Source organism: Emydura macquarii, unplaced genomic scaffold, assembly GCF_026122565.2.
Source record: "Emydura macquarii macquarii isolate MOO-44397 ecotype Brisbane River unplaced genomic scaffold, CSIRO-AGI_Emac_v2 contig_3530, whole genome shotgun sequence".
Taxonomy (NCBI): Eukaryota; Metazoa; Chordata; order Testudines; family Chelidae; genus Emydura; species Emydura macquarii.
In genome coordinates, this window is record NW_027133667.1 from 2,758,805 (window position 1) to 2,781,758 (window position 22,954).

General features: G+C 41.6%; 1 protein-coding gene across 1 annotated transcript in view; it reads right to left on the bottom strand.

The window, feature by feature from the left end:
• The window catches only part of TBXAS1 (thromboxane A synthase 1), a 278,530-nt gene that overhangs the window by 161,333 nt on the left and 94,243 nt on the right, over positions 1-22,954 (bottom strand). The window contains exon 4 of the mRNA XM_067536094.1: positions 12,998-13,050. Coding sequence (XP_067392195.1) covers positions 12,998-13,050 — 53 coding nt within the window. The remainder of the gene's footprint in view (positions 1-12,997; positions 13,051-22,954) is intronic.

The window sequence follows — 22,954 nt, forward strand, 5'->3', positions numbered from 1 at the left end:
CTTGACAAATCTATGCTGACTGTTAGGAGATGAGCAACGCTATCATAAATGGGGACGATGAAAAACTGAATGGGGGAGAAATCATATCTTGGGGCATGACTACACAAGGAGCTAGGGGCGATATTCCCTAGCTCTCACAGAGCTAGCATGCTAAAAAACATCAGCGTAGCCAAGGCAGTGGCAAGCAGTGACATGGGCGAGCCATGCTGAATTTGTACGCACAGGGGTCAGGAGGGCATGTATTCAGCTAACCTGTGCCGCTGCTCCCTGTCCTACCTCATTTCCTGTGGTCTGGGCATAGGGAGATAAGGCAAGAGGAGGTGTCGTTTTTCACACAGACAATTGTCTGTCACGCTGACCTCGCCTGTGATCCCCTCAGCTGATAGGGACCTTACAACAAAACAAAACAACTTGAACCTGACAGTACAGTTTCGTAGTGGTAGTAACATCACCACAGTCTCTGACCTCAGCACAATCAGCCGGATTCCACTTCTCCTACAGCTGGAAGTGGTTACTAGCAGCATGAAGATATTGGGTCTGGTGACTGGAATGAATCATCTGAATGACCCTCCTTACAAATCCACAGGCAGATCATGTGCACAGAGGCTCAATCAAGAGGAGGAGCTAAAAGGTTGTGAAACACTTTAAACAACTCTGTACACCTGGCATGATGGTGCCCCGTGGAGCCAAGAAGGCTACCAAAAGCCTACATGGGATATACATATACCTATGTTTTTCTTGAGGAGCAATGACTGAGCAAGAGAGAGAGACCAGGAGGCTCACAGATTAGATTACACAAACTGAGGATCTGGCCCAATATTTTGACTTCAATGGAGCCATGCCAATTTGCACAGCTGAGGATCTGGTCTCTCATATTCGGGGCTGGTCTAAATAGGAAAGTTATACTGGTATAAAGTAGGGTGGGAATTTAAAGCACTGTAGTTATAGTGGTGCAACGCCTAGTCTCAAAGACCAACTTGCTGCAGTGATGGCGGCTCACAGTTCATTCCTTACTTTTCAAACCAGCAAAAACTAAGAGAATTGCAATAGCAGTGTATATAGCCATGCAGGCACTAACCTTCTGCCCCAAAGCTTGTCCCAGGCCAAACTGCACCCTCACTTAGAGGAAGTTTTGCCATAATGCAGAGCCTCTGATTTGAATAGATGAGAAGTAGGGTGGCAGGCTGCAGAAATAGGATAACCTTGAAGATGGTCCCAAACCAACAAAGGAAAAGGGGATGTTCTTTTCCCCTTCCCACTAAATAAAATGTTGTAGAATAAAATTGATTCCAGGATGAGGTAGAGGAAAAATTTAACCTATATATGACAAAACAAATTTAAAAAAAAAAAAAAAAAGCAATGAAGTGATTTATTGAAGTGTATAGAAACCTAGGGATAGCATAAAAAAAAAAGTCAGTTTGAGTTAGTGTTTTCAGCTCCACATGGATAAAAAATGAGGCTAGGAATAAAAATTAAAGAGGGTAAAACACAAAGTGAGAGCAGATGCTAGGGAAGCAATTTTTTTCACAGGAAGAAACGTAAATATGAAGAACAGCCCATAAGGCAAGGTTGTCGATTCAAGAGCGTGAGGCCTTTTGAGATGCAAACCGAAGGTACAAAAGGGAAAGTGTTACATGCAAGAAAGGAAGGCTCCCCTCCTGGACACTATATACAGCAGTGGTGTCCAGCTTTTTCACTCTTGGAGTGGAACATGTCATTTTCAGAAGATTAAGAGACCATAATCAATCCTTAGGGGCAGATTCTCAGCACTAGTCTGTTCCCTTCTTGGCACACAGGTGGTACAAAGGGAGAACCACACACACAGGCAAACCCCCAGCATGCTTAAAGTTAGCATAGCTAGTTCCTATACATTCCCCCACAAAGCCTCTGGCATAAGGTATGTCTCAGAGATGGGGAATGGCTAGCGCATGCTCTAAACTGTGCTGGGGCTAGGATAGAGAATCAGGGAGCAGTAACTGCTTGGGGGTTCTCATAGATGTATAGATTCCAAGGCCAGAAGGGGCTGTTGTGATCATCTGACCTCTCAGATTCTACTCTTTCCCCCCACCGTCTCCGCCACTTCAGGGAAGGGACAGCAGCCCCTCCAACCACTGCCAGCACCTAGCAGAACTGCTCTTGCAGATGCAGAGGAAAAGTGGGGGAAGCAGCAGGGGATGCAGTGTCTCTGCCTCATCCCTGTAGGGAAGGGGATGATTCAGACACTCCATTTGAAAACTGCTGTGCACAGCTCGGGGAAACACATTTTCCATTCATAATGAAACACACATTTGATGAGGTTCGAGACCAGTGATGGTCACTCTGTGTATATTTATATAATTAATGACCTATTTGGATTTATAATGAATTTTCCATCAATGTCGAGGGGCTAGAGCCCAAGACTAATTAAAACACACGATATCAGTGACACAACTCTACATAGTGAAGTGCCCTACAACCCAGATAGCACTTGCCTGCTAAAATCACCACCACCACCAGACATTGCAACCATCTAAAAACCCTCAACGCACTTCCTCCCCAAATGCTCAAAGACAAAAGATGGGCTTCACAGCTTGGTAAGATGATTAACAAATTCAGGCTTTGGTGGATCAAAGGTGCATGTGGGAAGGGGAGAAAACAAATTGCAGATTTGAGGTGCCCTCTTAGAAAATGCCCTCCTGGGAGCCCCCTGTCATTTAAACTAGGAAGTCTCTAGCTTGAATGGATCTGCTGACTGCGACTGCAGTGGTACGATCCATTGAGAAGAGGCGATTTCTCAGGGAACCAGGACCCAAATCATTTAGGGCTGTATGCACAGACAATGCACAGGCAGCCAGTGGAGCACTGACTGGTGTTATATGTGCTCTAGGCATGGCACTCCACTTAACAAGCAGTTTCAGCAGTCTAGTCTTGTGGAGCAATGTAGCCAGGCGAGCGTCTCAGGAGGTGCAGATGGTTAAAAAATGTTCTTGGCCACAGCTGTGACCTTAGTACCCAGGATCTAGCTAGATTCCTAACCTATGTTACAAATGACAGCCTCACTCCCTCAATCAAGGGCACTGATAACAATTCTCACCAACTCTCCTGGTTGCTTTCCCCAAACTACCAGCATTACACCTCAGTCAAGACCCAGCCAGCCAGCCTCTGTCTCATGCAAATACTAAATCACTAGTGCCACAGCAATAGGTAGGTCACACAAGACAAGAAACATAGAAATGGGCATCATGAGCATACTGCGCACACCATGGACCATGGGCCCTGTCTCCGCTGCCTTGCACACTCATTCACACCTGCAAAGAAAGGGCACAATGCCATCATTTGGATTTGGTAGCATTGTACACTCACTTTGCACAGGTGCAAAAGACTGAATCAGATCCAAGGCAGTGAACAATTGGGCCTCATGTCTTTTTACTAGCTCTCCCAGAGGCCTGAAATACATATTGACAAAGAGGGAAGTCTGGACAAAAAACCCATTGTACCTCTATGACACAGAGGCCCCTTGGCACCAGTGCTGGGAGAATCTCCTCTCCTTTTACAGCCTGCCCTGACCTTGGCATTTTCAGGTGGCTACCCTAGGCATGGACGGGTCACACATGGCGATCGCCATATGAAAGCTGGCAACTCCAGACTGCTACCAGTCAATTGCTAATCAGTTTGGAAGTCCATTGTTGGAGCAGTGTCATCACAAGTGTTCAGGGCCATTAATCGCATTCTGCTACAAAGGACTGAGAGTCTTGGAAATGTGCATGAAATAGTGGACAGTTCTGTAGCGATGGGATTCCCTAACTGGCGAGGAGATAGATGGTATGCATATCCCTATTTTGGCCCCAGACCATCTCGTGATGGAGTACATCAATAGAAAGGGGTTATTCTATGGTATTGCAGGCGCTTCCGTAGGTATTTCACTGACATCAAAGCAGGTTGGTCAGGAAAGTGCATGATGTATGCATCTTCAGGAATATTGGCCTGTACAGAAAGCTGCAAGCAGGGGCTTTCTTTCCAGATCAAAAGATTCCAATGTGGGATGTTGAGATACCCATAGTGATCCTGGGAGACCCAGTCTACCTACCCCTTACTGCCATTGCTCATGAAGCCTTAAGAAAGCAACCTGGATAGCAGCAAGGAGTGCTTCAATAACAGGCTGAGCAGGTGCTGAATGACAATTGAATGTGCCTTTGGCAGATTAAAGGTTTGCTGGCGCTGCCTTTATGGCAAGTTAGATGTAAATGAGGAAAATATTCCCATGGTTATAGCTGCCTGCTGTGTGCTCCATAATATTTGTGAAGCTAAAGGTGACAATTTTCCCCCTGGGTGGAGCGCAGAGGCAGATTGCCTTGTGGTTGAATATGAACAAGATGTCAGGGCTATTAGAGGGACACAACAGGGGTTGGGGGTACATTCAAATCAGGGAGGCCTTGAGGAGCCATTTTGACAATGAGCACTAATAGAGTGTCTTTGTAAACAGCACAGTGCCAGGCTATGACTGATATCCAGTTTGCACTGTGTATCAATGTAAACTGTAATCACTGTGTGCAAGAGACAAATAAAGATTTCTTATTCTTCAAAGAATATGTATTTATTAAATAATTATTCACAGCACATATGAAAAGCTGGGCTGGAGGGAAGAAATCAGTGAATGCAGTGAGAGCTATGACAGCTGGGTGTAAGTTCAGCTATCATTCTGGAAACTGTCTGAAGGGGTGGAGTGAATGGGGTACTGACGGGCTGGTACGAATCTAAGGGTGGAGTATGGGCAGAGCATGGAAAGCAGTTCCGTGTTGGCTGCAAGGGGAGCGGGGCGAGCACACATTAATTCAGTCTGCAGTGTTATAAGTGACTTTACCAACTCCATTTGCTCCTCCCTGGCTTTTCTCATGCGCTTGTGACCTGCTATCACTTGCTCCTGGTTTTCCCTCCTCTCCTGCCTATCAATTTTCTGATTTTCACACACAGTGTGTCTCCATGCCTTTTTTCTTTTTTTTCTCCCCACCTCAGAGGACTGGAGAAGTTCTTAGAACATCTCCTCTTTGCATCTTCATGGTCGTTTTCTTATCAGCCGCATGCGCTCGGCAGGTGTGAGGGGTTTCCCCTCAAGGGCACATCTATAGAAGCACAATAAACAATGAACAGAAGCATGATTGTGAGTGCAATAACAGCACTGATGCATTTCTGTAAACTACACCTCTTTCTCACTGTCCCCCGTCAAGCGCACAGCTTGATGATCAACCAGGGCATGGTGAGTTGTGCCCAGAGGGAGGGGGTACTCAAGCTGGGGAAAAAGTTCTGGGTGGTTGTCTGGAGTATTGATGCAAGTAGATAGGGACAAAATTTAAAATTGTGCCACCATTTTCCACAGGCGGGGGCCACAGAAGCCAATATCTCACTCCTGAGAGTAAGCAGGGATGTTGGAGTGCATCTGCTCCATGCAAAAAGCTTCAAACCAGGTCTCTATGCTGTTTGCCTGTGTGCCACTTTGGTCCCTGCACAAGTGATTGCTGAGTGGTGTGGGGAAGTTTCCTACAACAGGGAAAGAAACAAAGCAGTGTGTACAATACCACTGTTTTGGTGCAAAAAGCTGACTTTGGTTGACAGAAGTCTCTAGTGTAGACCAGGCCTTGGAGCAAAGATGGCTCCCTCTGGGTTAACAGGTCTGACCATCGCCTGGGGGTGGAGGTCGAAAATGTCACAGAGGTCTCAGGAAGTCATGGAATCCATGACTTTCGTGACATAATCTTATTCTTAACCATAGAGAACACTCATGGAATATAAGCAATTGCACAAATCTGCTCTCTGAAACCTCCCACAAGAAAGGAATGGAGCCTCTCAAGAGCTCCTCCATCTCTTCTCGCAGGGGATGTCATTTCCAGACCAGCAAGGGTAGCTGACAGATTTAAAGGATCAGCATATAATTTACCTACATTTTATATACCACTCTAATCACTGTGGCATTTGAGTATTTTACAAGAAAATCAGCATGAGCTTTGCCATAGATGAGAAGGGTAACTGTTTTTGCAGGGGAAAAGCTTGCTGTGTGGAGATGAGTTTTACATTTGCATCTGAAAGCTATGAACAATTCACAAGAGTTGTTTCAGGAATAAGTTTGATTAAGCCATTAAAAGTAACAATGACTGAATCTAATTAAGTTTGATGTCCTGGGTATTTGTAGGGAATCATACCACAAGGTAGCATTGTTCTATAACGCTAAACTTTTCAGGCAGGAACATTGTTATTTAAAACTGAAAAGCCACAATGTTACACTGATTTTCTTTAAATTGACTAATTTTAACAAATTCTAGTTTCTGATAAAGCTTCTTCTTTACATAGTCATGTCCTGGAAGTTTATATGGTTTTCAACTTCGAAAAGATAAACTATTTGAATTTTTCTGTCGCTCAGATGATAGTTGTAAGGATTTTTTTCAAACCATGGAAGAAATTGATGAACAGACTACAAAGGGCTGTCTATACACAAAGTGCTCTCTAAAGGGGGGGGGGGGGGGGGGGGGGGGGATTAAATATATTTTTCATCCTATCAACTTCTTTCATTTGCACTAATTTTAGGTGTTTACTTATACCTGTAGCAGTTATATGTTTTTCAGACAGAAATGCAATTGTTAAATTATTCATTTGATGGCCCTGATTCAGCCAGTTACTTAAATCATGTGTCTAACTAAAAGCATGTGAGTTGCCCCATTGTCTTTAGTGGAACTATTCACATGCTTCAGGTTAGGCACGTCTTTCAGTACTTTGCTGAACAGAACCCAAAGTCAGCAACGGTCTAAAGGGAAAAATTAGATAATTACAATCCATAGAAGTAGTTGCGAGACTGATTAAGACTACTGGAGGCTTGGTCTCCACCTAAAACGCGAGTTGACCTAGACAGGGGTGGGCAAAATACAGCCCATGAACCGGATCCAGCCCATCTAAACTTTTCTGTCTGGCCTGCCAGCCCACCATGCAGGAGCTCTACGCTGGAGCATCAGGCAGCTTTCAGCCAGTCTCTACCCGAACTTCCTGCTTCCAGTCATGTGACTTACCAGAATTCACGGAGTGGACCCGCTGCAAAAATTATTGCCCACCCCTGACCTAGATACATTGCACAGGGTTGTGAAAAATGTCAACCCACTGTAGGTGCAGCTAAATCAACAGAAGAATTCTTCCATCAACTTAGTTCACTGTCTCTTGAGGGAGTGTGGATTTACTATAGCAACGTAAAGACCCCTTCCATTGCTGCAGCATGTGTCTACCCTGCAGCGCTGCAACTGTGCTGCCACAGAGCATGTAGTGTACATACCTGCAGAGTCAAAGGACCTTATTACAATATGAGAAGGAAGCAGAAAAAAAAAAAAAAAAAAACAGCGCAAGAGAGTTACAGAATGGTAAGAGATTTTATTCAGGCCAGAAAGTATATAATCCTGTAAAAACATGGAAATCATGCTCCAGTGAGGCTAGCAAAACAAATCATAGCAGGGAAATGTGAACCAGAGATTAAGAAGGCTGTATATCAAAAGTAGGAAGCCTGATTTTTTTCTCATTCTTGCCCAGGCTTGTCTTTCTCTAGATGAAATATGGAAAATTACTTGTTTAAAAAAAGAATAGGATGCCTATAGGACAGCCAGCGAGTCCATTAAAACCACCAGCATAAAAGGAGAAAAAATAAAAAGCACACACGATAAGATTATTTCAGAAAACAATGATGAAACACCTACTTTGGGATTACTCTTTCCAGGTAAGGAAGAATAAAGCATTACCAGAGAAAAGGTATAAGAACAATCATGTAAAATTAAATGACAATAAATACACTAGCTACATGATGATGCCTAAAACTGTTCACTGGGCATGAAATCTTGGTCCTATTGACTTCAAGGGGACCATAATTTTACCTTGGTATTCTGGGGAAGGAAGGATAGTTTTTGTGGAAAGTTCCAGATCAACAGCCCTGAAAAATGTATATCCCCTGTTTATCCAAAAATAGGTATAGCACAAGCAGTAGCCACATAAGCTTCTGTCACAATAACTCACCAACAAACCTCATACCTGACGCAGAGGGACCACAAGTTGGAATGAGAGTTCAGTGTCTACAACAATTTGATCCTTGGCCTATCTATAAAAATGGCTAACAGAGCCAAATGGAGCCATTTGCAATGGCATGTTTGGTGTGGACAGCCACTAGGAAAGCACCAATTCATTCTGCTTATACTGCTGAAAAGTGGTTAGCTGGCAATATAAATTACAATCATATATAGCCGTAGCCACATTTCAGCTTACTGACTGGCTCCATATTCTATTCTAGTTCTTTGAGACATCCAGCCCCCTAAATGACAAGATATGGCCATGGTTCCAATGGGGTTTTTTGTTTTTTTCCCAAAACACACAGATCAGACACCATGTAATTGCATAAATTCCTTAAGAACATCCAGTCTGTTGTTTTACTTCCCAGGCATTTCATTAAAATGTGTGTAAGCTACTAATTATAAAATAATTATTTGTATAAGAAAATGTAGTTCAGTTCACATCAAAGATACCACCCAGTTGCTTCAGGTATCCGAGCATATAACCCTAGTTTTGTTTCATACCCTACAGCTACTCATTCTGTAGTACTGTGCTGACACCAAAAGGCTTCTGTCCTAGGCTCAGCAGAGTTTCCTGCAGGTGCTTTAGTGAAGATGGATAACTTACCATAATGAGTTTATGACAACAAACAATAAAATGGGACTATGAACAACACTGTGGTGCACATCACATCATTGGTGCTAAAGCTCTTGATTATTTATACAGAGCCAGAAGCATTCAGCAGGAGGCCTAAAAAACAGCTAAAAGGTGCTAAACAAAGAACAAAAGCATTGCCCTAAAGAGCTTACAATGTCATGATACAAAACACATGGTGGTGTGACAAAAGAAGGATGTGTGGTTGCTAGGCTTCACAAAGCAGATGGGTGTTCAGAATTTTATTGGAGGAGGAGAAAGAGTTGGAGTTGGCCTACACTAGCTGGGAGCTGTTCCATGCTTGAGAGGTGTCAAGAAAGAACAATGCATACATTACAGCGTATTCTGTGGCAAAAATGCATTACAACCTTCATGGTTGTCCTTCATCCTGATTGGACCCTTGTGCCCACATGAAGTTCACTGCAAGGTCAGGCTCTAGTAGGTGACTCATTCCAGTTGTATCTACCACCTGTCTGTCATTCTGATATTGTACTGTATTTTTGGGTACTTTTCCACACTGTGTTCTTCAGGACAGGAAATCCACCGCTTATTTGGACACAGCTCTTCTACTGAGCACCAACAATATGCACTTATGGTGCCTTATAATTAATGATGACGCAATCACGATGGCCAGTCAAATGCACATGGAGTGTATGTGTAAAATAAGATTAAGTCATAGCCTCTAAGGACCTGCTAACATTCTACTAGGCCAAAGATTTTCAACCTGTGGGACACCCCCTCCATCCCCCCCGAGGGGCAAAGAGGAATGTTTGGGGTAGCAAGTGGTGACACCAGGCAGCTCAGGCATCAGCCCCACATGGCGGGGTTCCAGAAGGGAGAGCCACCTCCACCCCGACTCACCTCTTTTTGTCCGGGTTCAGGGAAAAGGCCACAACCAATAATTGCAACTGAAAGAGGAGGGCTCAGTTCAAAACATTTGAAAATGGCTGTACTAGACATATTTCTGAATCCGTATAATATTTTTTCCTGCACTTCTCTTCATCCACTAAGGCTCTTTGTTTCCTGTCACCTCTTTCCCACCAAAAGTCATATCCTTGAATTGAAATAGGACAATTGGATGCAAGGGAAATAAGTACAGGACTTAGAAACTGTGGGTTCATCTGAGGAATAAGCTACAGAACACAATAAATCCCACAGAAACCAAGATCCTATTTTTCTAGTAAGAGGAAGGAGAACAACAACATAACTCCTGGAATACATAAATAACGTGGTTCCAAATAGAATGTTTTTCATTGTTTTTGTATGAAAAATCAGTGAACTTTTTATAAGCATTTTTGTAGGTGATATTTTATGATACAACTGAATTATACACACATGAATACTTTATTTGGTGATCCCAGCTCTTCATAACTGAAGTGGGCAGCGTAAATCCATTCATTTCAATGGAACTAGAACATTGCATCTTTCGTTATGTACTGATCCCAAGATTAGTTTGTTTTCCCTTTGGTGCCTGTTCTGGACCCTCCCTATATGAAAATAGATAGGAGTTTCACAGCACATATTCACCACTGGAGGTTATTTGCATTGTCTGTCTCTGTAAAGGAACAATGACATCACTTCTCCGTTGGTTCTGCACACCGGAGCAAAGAAAAATGGTACTGTGACCTAGAAAACCTTGCTTGAAATAATTCTCTACAACTTGAGGCCGTTTGAAATGGAAGGGATATATTGTTTTGACTTGATTAAAGCTGAAAAGTTGATTTGACATCCTGTTGTCAAGGAAACCAATTCACACACAAAAGAAAACAGTTGTGATGGTATCATTCAGACTATTCAAGTGACCTTAGGAGGGGGGCAGGGAAGAATAAAGGCTTCCGTTCCAAAGATCTGTATTCAACACACTTCACCACTGTGAAAATACAGATCATTGCTCTTTATGTTTATTGGGAAGCAGTTTTCAATCTGAAAAGAGCAAAATGCCAGATCTTCTCCAAGGCCATCAGGTCAAATGCCTTGATTCTGGTCCTACGTGCACAGCTGCCACATAGCATTCGTTACCTGTATTCACAAGAACTGTAAGATTCAAACAGAAGAAGATGGGGGGATGGGGAAGGACTTTCATGCCTGACTAGATCAATCTAGTCTGACTAGACCTGACTAGATCGATCATAATAATACTCCATACACACAGACACACGCACACACAGGCAGCTCCCAGGAACCCAAACAACTTTCTAGAACCACGACCTAATCTTACATCAAACCTGGCAATGGTGCCCCAAAGATTCCTTTTCCTGGGAGATTTCAAGACTAGCATTTATTCTCTGCCAACTGCTCTAGAATCACTATTGTTTAATGGCACAAGACTACAGATCTTTGGGATAATATGAATCCTCAGAGTCATGCTCAACCCATTTCTACCCCGAACATCCATGATAACCATGATGTCATTACCCTCCTGGTTATCTCTCTGCAAGTCACTTTCCCTAGGATTGAATGCGACTGCCACAAAAAGGATGCAATAGGTATAGCAAATGCCTCAGACTACGAAAGCTGACATAATATCACACCACTGTCTGCAAATTGCATTCTCCTCCCATCCAATTCAGAACTTGCGAAAAAGTTTCTGTAAAGTCCTGGCTAAGTCTACAAAGACCAATGGGCTATCTTGCAGACCACCTCATCCTCTGCTACCTGCAAACAGACTTGTGAGATGACACAGTTGTAAAGACCATAGGTTAGAAGGTCTGGAACAGAGAGTGGAGTATTTTTAGCAGTGAGACCACCATCTGAAACTCAGCTTGCCTGTCTTCAGGTTAAATATAAAATGCTCCTCTTTGATAAAGCCCTTCTGCAGGAACAACATCTAAAACATACTTATAATCCACACACACAGACACACGCACCCTGAACGTCTATGGAACAGGGAAGGAAAAAAAAAACCTTTCAGGACTATTTATGCTTTCTTTGTTTGGAGTGTTGTTATAACCATATTGGTCCTGGGATATGAGAGAGACAAGGTGGGTGAGATAATATCTTTTATTGGACCAACTTATGTTGGTGAGAAAGACAAGCTCTCAAGCTCCAGGGAACTCTTCTTTAGGTCTGAGAAAGGTAATCAGAATGTCACAGTTAACAAGTTGGAACAGATTGTTAAGCATAAGGAGTTAACACATGTTGCAAGAAACCATTCAAAATGAAGTGGGCAATTAAGACCTTGGCAGACATAGGACAAAAGGGACTTAATGGGTTACAGATTGTTGTAATGAGACATAAAACCAGTGTCTCTATTGAGTTCATGCTTTCTTTGATATATACGTACTGACTAATAATTACAACGTAATAAGCACATTGGAAATACCAAGGACAGACAGAACCTGGAAGTCATTATTAAAATAGAAACGAATGGAAGGCAAAGCACAGTTCCAGCACTATTATAACAATGGAAAACTAATACTACCTATGTGGGATTCAAAGAAATGTGAGAGTATTGACTTCAGGGGAGTCCCTGTATTTTCTTCCTGAGGTGTAGTCCCTCCTCAACACCAATTAGGTGTTAACTACAGCTGGAGGACAGGGGAAAGAGAGGTGTGCAATTTTTACTTTTTACATCATGATGTTTTTTTAAAATGGTTATTTTTTGCACAGATATGGAGTGAGAGATTTTAACCCAAATTCACAGTATGTTGCAAATGTAATTTTTTTCTTAAATTAAATTTTGGTGGAAGTTTCATCGTCTCAGAGTGAAAACTTAAAATCACATAAGTGATGAGCATGTAAATTGAAGCAACTTTCAAGGCACTTCCTGCCCATCAGTTTAATGTTCACATGAGAGAGGAGACACCCTCCAGAACAGTGGTTCTTAACCTTTCCAAACTACTGTACCCCTGAAGCCTGAGTCCCACCCCCACGGGGCTGAGGCATGTAACTTAGTTTCATGGCGCCCCTGTGGCTCCAGGCAATTACCTTTCTTGCCATCCCCAATACCAGCTCTGCACTTGCGACCCCTCTAAAACTCCAGGTTAAGAAACACTGCTCCAGAACATATATTGGGAGGATAGAAATTTTATTTTACCCAGTTGGTAGCTTTTATAGGCCTGAGAAAGAGTGAGTTCTAGGCAAAATTGTCTACAACTTGTTTATATGGAGACACACAAGAAAGGGAAGGTGAATCAACTAAAGGTGTGACGTCAATGCACGTAAGTGTGTTAACCCCCATCTGGATGCTCTTATTCAAGAGTAAAGTGGCATTAGTTCACTGTAGCTTTAAGTTGAACACCAACAAGAAAACAGCAGCAACAACAAACAGGATTAAGGAAGAGTATCGCTGGCTTACCCACAAACAGGTCCGTACTCCTTGATCAATTTTGTATGGTTTTCCCAAAAGCCCTGAGTAAAGAGAAAGAGTTACCACAGTGTTATTACCAATTGTATATGGCCATTACCAGGATATTTGAGATCCTAAGGGTTGCCAACACTTGTGATATCTGGTGTTTTTCTTAAATCCCAGCTCCTGGAGTAATGTTGTTATATGAGAATCTCAACTTTAATTAAAAATCAAACCACTACCACCCCTTTCTGGCCCTCCAGGTTGCAGAAAGACACTTGAAAATGTGATCCCTAAAGACTCAAAAGGCAAATAAAAGACCAAAGAGAAAAAAAGAAAAAAAAATTTAAGCCAATCTTATGATTTTGGGGCCTGACTCATAATCTTTGTATGTTTGGGGTTGGAAATACGGAAAATGGAGAAACTAATAGAGAGCAGGAATATGACTTATTCATTGCACACAAGAGAAATAAAAGAAGCATTAAAAAAAAGTAAAACAAAAAACAAAACACCAAACCAAAAACATGATCTCACAAATAAAGAAATCCTGCTTGGTTTGAGTTTAATGCTAAGTAGTCACTTGGGATAAACAGAAAAATTAAACAGCTTTATTTTGACAGACTTTTAAGAATTTTTACAATTTGTGTTTCACTCTCATAACTGAAGAAAATTGGTATCCATTTAGATAAAGAAATTTGTCACTATACTAAATTGTTGCCATTCTTTGTAAATACAACTTCAGTAGCATGAGTGGAGGTATATACAGTGCATCCCCAAAAGTGAATAAACAAACAACCTTCCAATGATTATGACAAAACCATAGTATTCAGAAATTCATACAGTATTGTATTTATCACTTAGGTAGGGAAAGTAACTGCAATATGACTTCTGCTATTCGGCATTTCTATAATCTATGGTCTACCTCCATTTCTCAGCAAAAATTAATTAGCAAAATGGTGTTTTGAGGTCTCAGATTAAGATTTTATAAATTTACAACATAAATATTGGAATATTGGCTAGAACAATATGAAATATAAATAATTAAAATTAAACCATAGTCAACATAAATGTATGAAATACATTGAAATGCAATATCCTGTGCTTTTGTTGTTGCTTTTTTGCACTTAATTAAAAAAATCTGGAAGTTGGCAATGGGTCTCCCATTTAATAGTGCAAATTAATTATTTTTCTTCTACTATAGATAAAATTAAATACCCTATAAGAAAAACAATTGCATCATTTAGGTTTTTTTTTCCTTTCTTAAAGTGAATCAACTTTTGAACTTCTTTTTTGTTTAATCACTGAGTTTTTAATATGTGATTTGTTTCATGAAACTGAGTTGTCACCAATTTGGTGACCTTGTGTTTATTTGTGTTCTAATTATATAACAGAAAGATAAAGTAAAAATATCAGAGAGCATAATGGCTTTAGATTTTAGAAAACATAATGATGAGAGGAGATGAAATTTAAAAAAAGACAATTTAGGCTGAATGTCATGAAAATCTTTCTGAGACACAAGGTGGGTGAGGTAATATTATTTTATTGGCTCAACTTCTGTTGATGAGAGAGACAAGCAGCTTTCGAGCCACATGGAGCAATTCTACAAGTCTGGGAAAGGAACTTCCACCTTGCATTTTGTTGTGAAGCTGGAACAAATTGTTTAGCATAAGTAGTTATCACATATTGTAAGAGATCATTCAAGATAGAGTGGCTTGAAAGCTTGTCTTTCTCACCAACAGAAGTTGGTCCAATAAAATATATTACACATAGGCAGCACGTGCCTCTTGAATTTGGGGAGCCTGGCTCCCTCCTGAGGCCCTGCCCATGCTCCACCTCCACTCGGCCCCAGACCCCATCCCCATTTGGCCCACTTACACAAGCCCCCCACCGTGTTGCTTGCGCCTCTCAGCCTCCTTGCTCTGCTCCACTTCTTCCCACCCTCATGCCGCCTCCTCCCCCAAGTCACCACCTGCCGCTTGCTCCTGTGGGGGGGGGGGTGGAGGGAGGAGGCAGAGTGGGGGCAGGAAGAGGCGGAGTGAGGTGGGACCTGGGGGGCAGAGGCCAAGCGGCAATTTCCAACAGTGATGACTATTTAAGCCTCCCCAAGCCTCTTATCCCCGCCGCCCAGGATATTAACTCACCCACCTTGTCTCTAATATCCTAGAACTGACATTGCTATAATCACTGCATAAAACAATGGAAGATATAGGAAAATCCTTCTGACAGAAAGAGCTCTATTATCCTGTCGACTAGCACAGATTCATCCTTCACTGGCGAGGGTGTGTGCAGGAATTTAAATTGGACCGCTTTTGAAGGGACACATTAAACACATGATGTTACAAGGAAACAGAACAGCTCCCTGCTGCAGCCCCGGGACCGGAGGCGTTCTGTGCCCCTGTCGATTATTGGAGGGGGGGGGGAACGTGCCCCTGCATTTCCCCCCTTATGCTTAACCCTATTGGCAGGGCTCCAACGAGAACTAAAGCTTATGTCCCCTGCATAACTCTCAATAAAGGGCGATGGTGGAAACAGCACCTTGTCCTTCCCCTTAGGTGAATCCTGACCTGGAGCACAGGAAACCTTGCATGTGAAGGCAGGTGCGTTTGCAACTTCTTTGCATCCAGTGAGGTGAATCTGGCCCTATGAGGTCTTATTGTAGCATTGCCCAGGACTGTAACTGCAATAATAGCCTGCACATATATAGTGATTGAGCATCTACAAACCACTGAGCAATTGTTTTACAGACAAAGAGACTGGAGGCAGAGAGCTTTAACTGACTTGCCAAATGCCCCATACTGGATCAGTGGCAGAGCTAAGATGAGAATTTAGGAGCTCTACCGCCTAGTCATGTAGTCAGTGAATTACCTGTTGTTATAGCTTGAGGACAGTGAGGGGTGATGGAGTGGAGGAAGTGAAATACTATAGATTTTCAGGAATCAGAAGGAAAATGTAGCACAGACTATGCCATTTTTAATTATACATAAGTGCATGAGGGTTGACCTTGAAGCTACCACTTTAAATAATCTGTCACAATATCTAATTGTAAAAACATGTTCAGCTATGCTGTTCCAAGTTAGAAAAATCACTTCTCCTTTCTCTTTTTCTGAAAGGCTGCAGAATGTGACAGATCATAAACACCACCTTGGGAAAAAGTTTTCACAATTAGCTGCCAGCCTACTGCTGGGCCATTATCAGAGAGATAAGGCATGCATGCAGGCTGAAAGATTCCTTTCCTGAGGTGAGGAAGGCATATTTAGCAGCAACTGGAAACAGCAGAAAGCTTCTTTACATGGCTTGGGCCAGCATCCCTACAGTATGTCTGAATTCTCCCCTTTCACTGATTGTAAGTTATCAAATATATCTGTGTACCAAACAACTCAAAGGACCAAATTCTGCTCTCAGAGACACAGGTAAAACTCCTGAGGAAGGAAATGAGAGTTACATCTGCATCAGTGAGAGTAGAATTTGGCTACTGGGAACTACCTTAAGTTATTTCCTGTTAAGATTTCAAACTGTGCAGCAGACAGATCAGGGAAATCAAAAAGGACACTGTGAACACAAGTATCTATTTTTAAAAGTGAAGAGCCTTCTCTGGGAGAATCCAAGGATTTCCTCACTCCCCACAGTACTCACCTTCTTAGTTCTCCATACTCTCAGAAGACCTGTGTTGCAGTGAGTCACTGTTTCCAATGCTTTAAAAAATGGCCACTAGTTTTGTATCTCTTCATGGGTCTGTGCTTCTGAGGTGCCGAGCACCTGCAGTTCTTGCAGGCTTCGAGTGGAGTCCTGGGGACTCAGCACTTCCGAAAGATCAGGCTCAAGGTGATTCAAGCTGATCACCAGAAAAATGGAGGCATCCAAATTCTGTGGCCACTTTGGAAAATGTTGGTGCCCTACAATTTGACAATAGATCATATGACTTGTGAAATTAAACTAGGATCCTTGCTGGGATAATAAGAGGCAGGGTAAAATGGTTTTAATGGGAGCACATGCTCTGGGATACAATAGAAGACTGTCATTGCTCACAACTCAAGAATTTAGGCAGCAAAAGAATTTCTACAGGAAAAGCTTCTTCTAGAACATAGAGTAGCCCAGGGTACTTAAATGGGAACACAAAGGGTATTGGAGCATGTGGTAGCGGAGATGATATGTTACTCAAGCACCATTAAATGAGCAGCCTTTTCTAATTTAAGAACAATAGAGAACAGATTTATTTTATTACATGTTTATGAAAAGTATCACATTAACAGGAGTGGAAGCAGCATTCCCCAAACCACAGAACACACAAAACATGAAACACAGTAGGGCAAGCTTCCTTGCATTGCCCTGTAAACACGTCTCAGCTCTGGCCTGAAATAAACATCTCTGGGGTTTCATGCCCATCAAACGTTGGCTTGAGAATGTCAGTTTTAGTGTTATCTGATGCCAACACCTGTTCATGAGAGACTGGACAGACACCAAGTCTCTCCACCTAGACCACAGAAAGATCACTACCAAGATAGGTCACAGGTTTGAAACCAGACTACAAGCCAAAGGTGCCATATCCCATTACTAAACCCATGTGCTGCTCGGTCCCCTAGTCATATGTTGTATTTCGTTTCATGATGACATTCTTAACTGGAGCATCACTGTTTAAATGCATGTATCAGATAAAAAGACAAAATCCATATCTCTATCCACTTGCTTCGGGTAACAGAAACCAATAGCATATATGGCTGGGACTTTAAAAAGGAGCCTAAGGGAATGAGCTACCCAATTCCTATTGAAATCCAATGGGTTTTGGGTGCCTAACATCCAAATGACCATATATACTTCAAAAAATGAGTTAACAACACTTGAATTCTAATAAACTTGGCATCAGGCGAGAGCTCGCTTTTAAGGAATGACCTCCTGGATGGTACAATCTTCCCAGTAATAATCCTAGAGGAAACACTAGGAGGTCAGCAGACAGCCAGGAGGAGAACCAGAGTGAATTTGTATCCAGCTCTATTCTAAAACCCCTGTGTAGTTTGTTTCCTTTGATGATCACTCCTAATTGCTGTCCTTTGTGTGTAATTTGGTTTAATTTATGTGTGCCATTTCAGATTTTAAAAAACATATATAGGCCTTCCAAATTTATTAAAAGCAGCCTTTCTACCCTTTAGAGTTATTAAGAGAGGTTAGTGTTATGCAATTATGTTAATCCTCATTTGCAAAGGCTAATTAACTGAATGCTAATTGAATCTGCATATGAAAATTAGGACAATGTGTTCTCGTTATACAATTATAAAAAATTACCTGAACTAAATACCAAGCAAATTGTACATTTTTTTTTACCTTTTTAGATCTTTATAAAAAGTTAAAAAGAAAGGTTTCTTTCATTGTACTATTATCTCTGCCACATTACATTAACAATGGCCATTGCCTTGCAAAGAACAGGCTAGACACAACCCTGATTTGCTTCTACAATCCCTTCATTTTGAGATGACTATTTTCCCCCTTGATGCTCTCTCTCTCTTCACTAACCCTTTATAAACACGACTTCGGTCCTAGGAGCAGAAGCTGTATTCGTATCTTTCTCTGGGGCCCAAACCAATGCCACCCAACGGATCAGATGATTCAGTCAATAGAGCCCCAAGAGCCCAAGCCCATCACCTCTGCAACACAGCATACTCAAGGCCAGATAACAGTTTATCACTTCACTGGCCTTTCATCCCAGCAGATGTTGGTTCAAATTCTCACTCAGGTCACAAAGAAAAATGAATCCAGTCTCATTCTAGTCTCTTCAGGTGTCTGCTACCAAACAAACAAAGATACAGTTAGCAACAACCGTTAGCCTTTGCTCAAGAGGTCCAAAGATTGTAATATCAGGGGCTACAAGAGCGAATTAACCCCTACTGGTTTTAGTTGAACCTCCCCATTAACCAGATTAAAACATGCATTCAGCACATTAGAATTACATCCTCACTTTCTCCTGTCTCCTCACTTTCAGACTTGCATATTATCTTCTGTCTCAGGGTCTCATTGCACTTCACAAACATTATGTTAGTCTCCCAACACCCCTGAGATAGGTAAGTTTAAAGACGATTTCACGGATGGGGAAACTGAGGTTCAAGATTAAATAATTTGCCAAATGTCTCACAGAGTCAATGGCAGAGCTGGGAACAAGGCCCAGGTTTCTGTTTCCCAGCCCTGTGTCTTACAAGACCATTCTATCTCCTCCATCTATCATAGGAAGGAACATAGGACATTATACCAGATTGAAGCATCAACAGTCCTTCAGGTTTGATGTTCTTCTCTGCCTATGGCTATCCTATGTCTGAAGCTTCAAAGGAAGGCAGAGTCAAAACCTATACATGCAACCAATTGTATATCACTGTACATCGAGGGCGATTTCTTCCTGACCCCTCTGTTCAGTATGAGATTCAATTACCCTTATCTTAATATGCACTACCACAAATGTCATTAGTCATAAAATTATCCAGACCTTTTAAAAAAAAAAAATCAAGCTCACTGATTTCCTGCAGTGGTTAATTCTCCAGGCAGACTACATGGTGTGAAACAATTTTTCTTTTATTTGTTTGGAAGTTGATTGCCATGATCTTAGATCTTATTCTTATCTGATGTGTGGTTGTCAGTGGTGATCTGTGGTTCTGATGGTGGTGACTTCTTAGTACTGCAACTCCCTGTCAGATATTTTAAAACTTGGTGGTTCCCCACAACCAAATACTGTTTTTGTTGTTGTTGTTGAACCAACTCAGCTTCCTAAATTCAAGAGTGTTGGTGTTAGGACTATTTTGCTACTTTATTCAACTAGACAGTTTGTTTAATTATAAAATCTGATCTAATCTGGTTATTTAAAACTGTAGTCTGAAAATATGGATTTCTTGGCATGTTCAGACACAGCCCAAGTATGATTTTAGTGAGAAGAATTGGTCTACTTCAAATTGCAGTGTTTGGTTGACTCTCTGATTGATTCATTTGGCACTTTCTCCAAATTTACATTTCTGTGTTTAGTTTTCACAGAAATCATTGCTGAAAACCCAGATTTACAGAGATAACTGAACGTGAATGGAAACAGAACTTCCACAGCTTCATCATGGAGTCCCTCGTATTCTCCTTTAACAGAAATCCAGAATTCCTGGTTTGTGAGATTTGAAAATTTGGTCTTCAGCATGTGATCACTTGACAATTCTAAGAGATTTTTCTTGAGCCAAGATACTTAAGGTTGGAATGGAGACAACTATTACCAAGAACAGGTTTTGAATCCAATTCGCATCATCTTCTTCAGCCAAACGTTTGGTACATGAAGGCTGAGCACTTGGTGAAAATTGTTCCATTATACAGAGGTACCTTTTTCTCTCTCTCAGCCCCCTTCCCCTCAGCTGAAAGTCAAGTTCTGGAGTGGAGGGCTAAGAGCGGCTCCCAGTGCCAGCAGCAGCAGTAGCATAAGACACAGACCCACAGATAAAAACGCAGGTGGTTTTTAAGCCTAGTTTAACAGCATCTTAATTAGGGAAAGAAACAAAAAATGCCCATATTATTTAATATTTCCCCCCCCCCCCCAGACACTTACGGCTCCCCCACAAAATTTTCATGGCTCCCTTTGGGGAGCCATGGCTCACATTTTTGGGAAGCACTGATCTAGATAACACTCAAAGATCTCCTAGGTATTTATTTTATTTATTTATTTGGATTTATAAAAACTATATACCCAAAAAAACACATCTATCCTCACCATTAGGTACTTTTGCCAAAACCTGACGCCTGAGCATACAGTATGACAGCAAGTCTGAAAAGAAAATAACTATTTATGGAGGACCACATCAGGATGCACCAGAAAAAGCTCTCTGCACATTGTATACTATGATTTCCGATGTTCTCGTAAAAAAAACAAAACAAAAGTGAAACAATAGAGAAAGGAAAGACTGATCAGTTTTCATTATACCTGACAATCTTAACTATCTCAGTTAAGTCTCATCTACCTCTTCTCCTTTCCAAAATAAATATAAACTTATTCTCCACAGTCTCTCCTCATATGCAGATTCCACCATATCATTAACCATTTTCATTTCACTATCAGCTATATCTTTAAGATGTGGCAAGAAAACAGTGAATACAGTCCTCTCTATAGGAGGACACTTCTGTAACAGAAGGCCATTACAATATATGTTCTCCATATACTAATTAATGGTGAGTAAATGTTGTTAATTCTCTTTGCTGGACTCCTTTCAGGGAAGCAGAATCACATTTTTATAATACCACCTTGCTCTATATATCACTTTTCATCTATAGATCTCAAAAGCAACTTACAAAGGAGGTCAGTATCATTATCCCCATTTTACAGATGAAACTGAGGCACAGAGAGAGAGGAAGTTAATTGCCCAACATCACTAAGCAGGCCAGGGCAGAGCCAGGACTAGAACCCAGGTCTCCTGAGTCCCAATCCAGTGCTTTACCTACTGGAAGACACAGTCTCCATTAACACCCACTGGATATTCCGACTAAAATGGAGAGTTTTAATGGTAGGCTAGAGATAGACAGGCATAAATGATAGCTAAATCCACGGGAAACAAACATTCCAAAAGCACTCTTAGCACAATATGCTCCCATGCTGCAAAGAGATTGCTGCTGAGGAAATGAAAGACGGCTCCTTTCCCAACTACGGAGGATTTATAGGTGTTGTACAAATGCAGCAAATGTAGACCACAAGTTTGAGAGCAAATTGCTAAGAACAGGTTTGATGTAGTAGGAGGCTGGCTAAGTGCAGCCTTAAAAGTCCAGAGACTAAATTCCAAATAGTTGCTGAAAAGGGACTTCTTGGCCCTCTAATCTTGCCTACTAACTAATGGAAGACTGGAAAAGGGATTTCTGTCTTGTTTCTATTACTGCTAACAGAAATTAGGGATTCCACTGTAGCTCATGGAGTAGATTTCTCTGCTTTTTTGATCATGGGGTCCTCCCCATCCCCTGTTTGGATCTTAGCAACAACGGATTTCTTTCAGACTAAAAAAAGACAAAATAATACTGTGCACTGGGACGGATGGCATACTGCAAAGGGACTTCAATGCAGTCACTATGGTGAAGCTACAAGGCTCTGTAATTGGGGGCATGTGTACATATCTTACCTCTTCAGTAACATATTTAGAACTAGGACTCTAGTGGTCACATTTTTTCTTATCATGCAAACTCTGGGATAGTGAACAACAGTCTCATCTAACCCTATACACTAAGCAGCACCAGACCTGGTCATTACTTGGATGGGAAACCTCAAAGGAAAACTCAAGTGCTCCAGAAAGTGGAGTTACTTATTTAGGAGGAGGTAGTCTCCAGGACTCTTTTGAAGCAATTCCCCAGCATTTTGCTAGGAAACATTATTGGTGAAATGGGAAACTTAAAATCAACACCATTTAGTTACCTGTGGTCACTGAAAAGCCTGTGTCCAAGACTGTGGAACGAACACCCCCAGAAATTAAGAATCATTACAAACCTCACTACCTTCTGCTCCAAATGCACCTCATCTTCTTAACACACACACAGAGTGTGCACGCTTAATAAATAAAATCCTCCTCTAAAACAAAATGCTACCCTGCACACACACACGTCTTCCCCTGGCAACAGGCTGAAAGAAAACGAGTCACACATGACAGAGGTCAGTCATATTGCTTAACCCATTACTGGAAGCCGATCAGATACTTCAGTGATGTGAAAGTGGCGTAAGAACCTGTGTAGAATAGAACAGACATATTACTTTTTGCAACAAAAGAGTTTGGCCACAGCATCCTAGCCAAACTTCAGCGGGTTAATTACACTTTGCCAGCTATTAAAAAAAATAAAATAAATCCCCTGTAGTTTCAGTGGGATGAGTTAATCTCCATGTTCTGTCCTGAACTGTAAGGCAGTGTATAAAGGCTGCTATTTTCCACTCCAGAAGTAGCTGATCTGATCCACATATAAAAAAAAAACAAAACCAAAAAAACATATAAT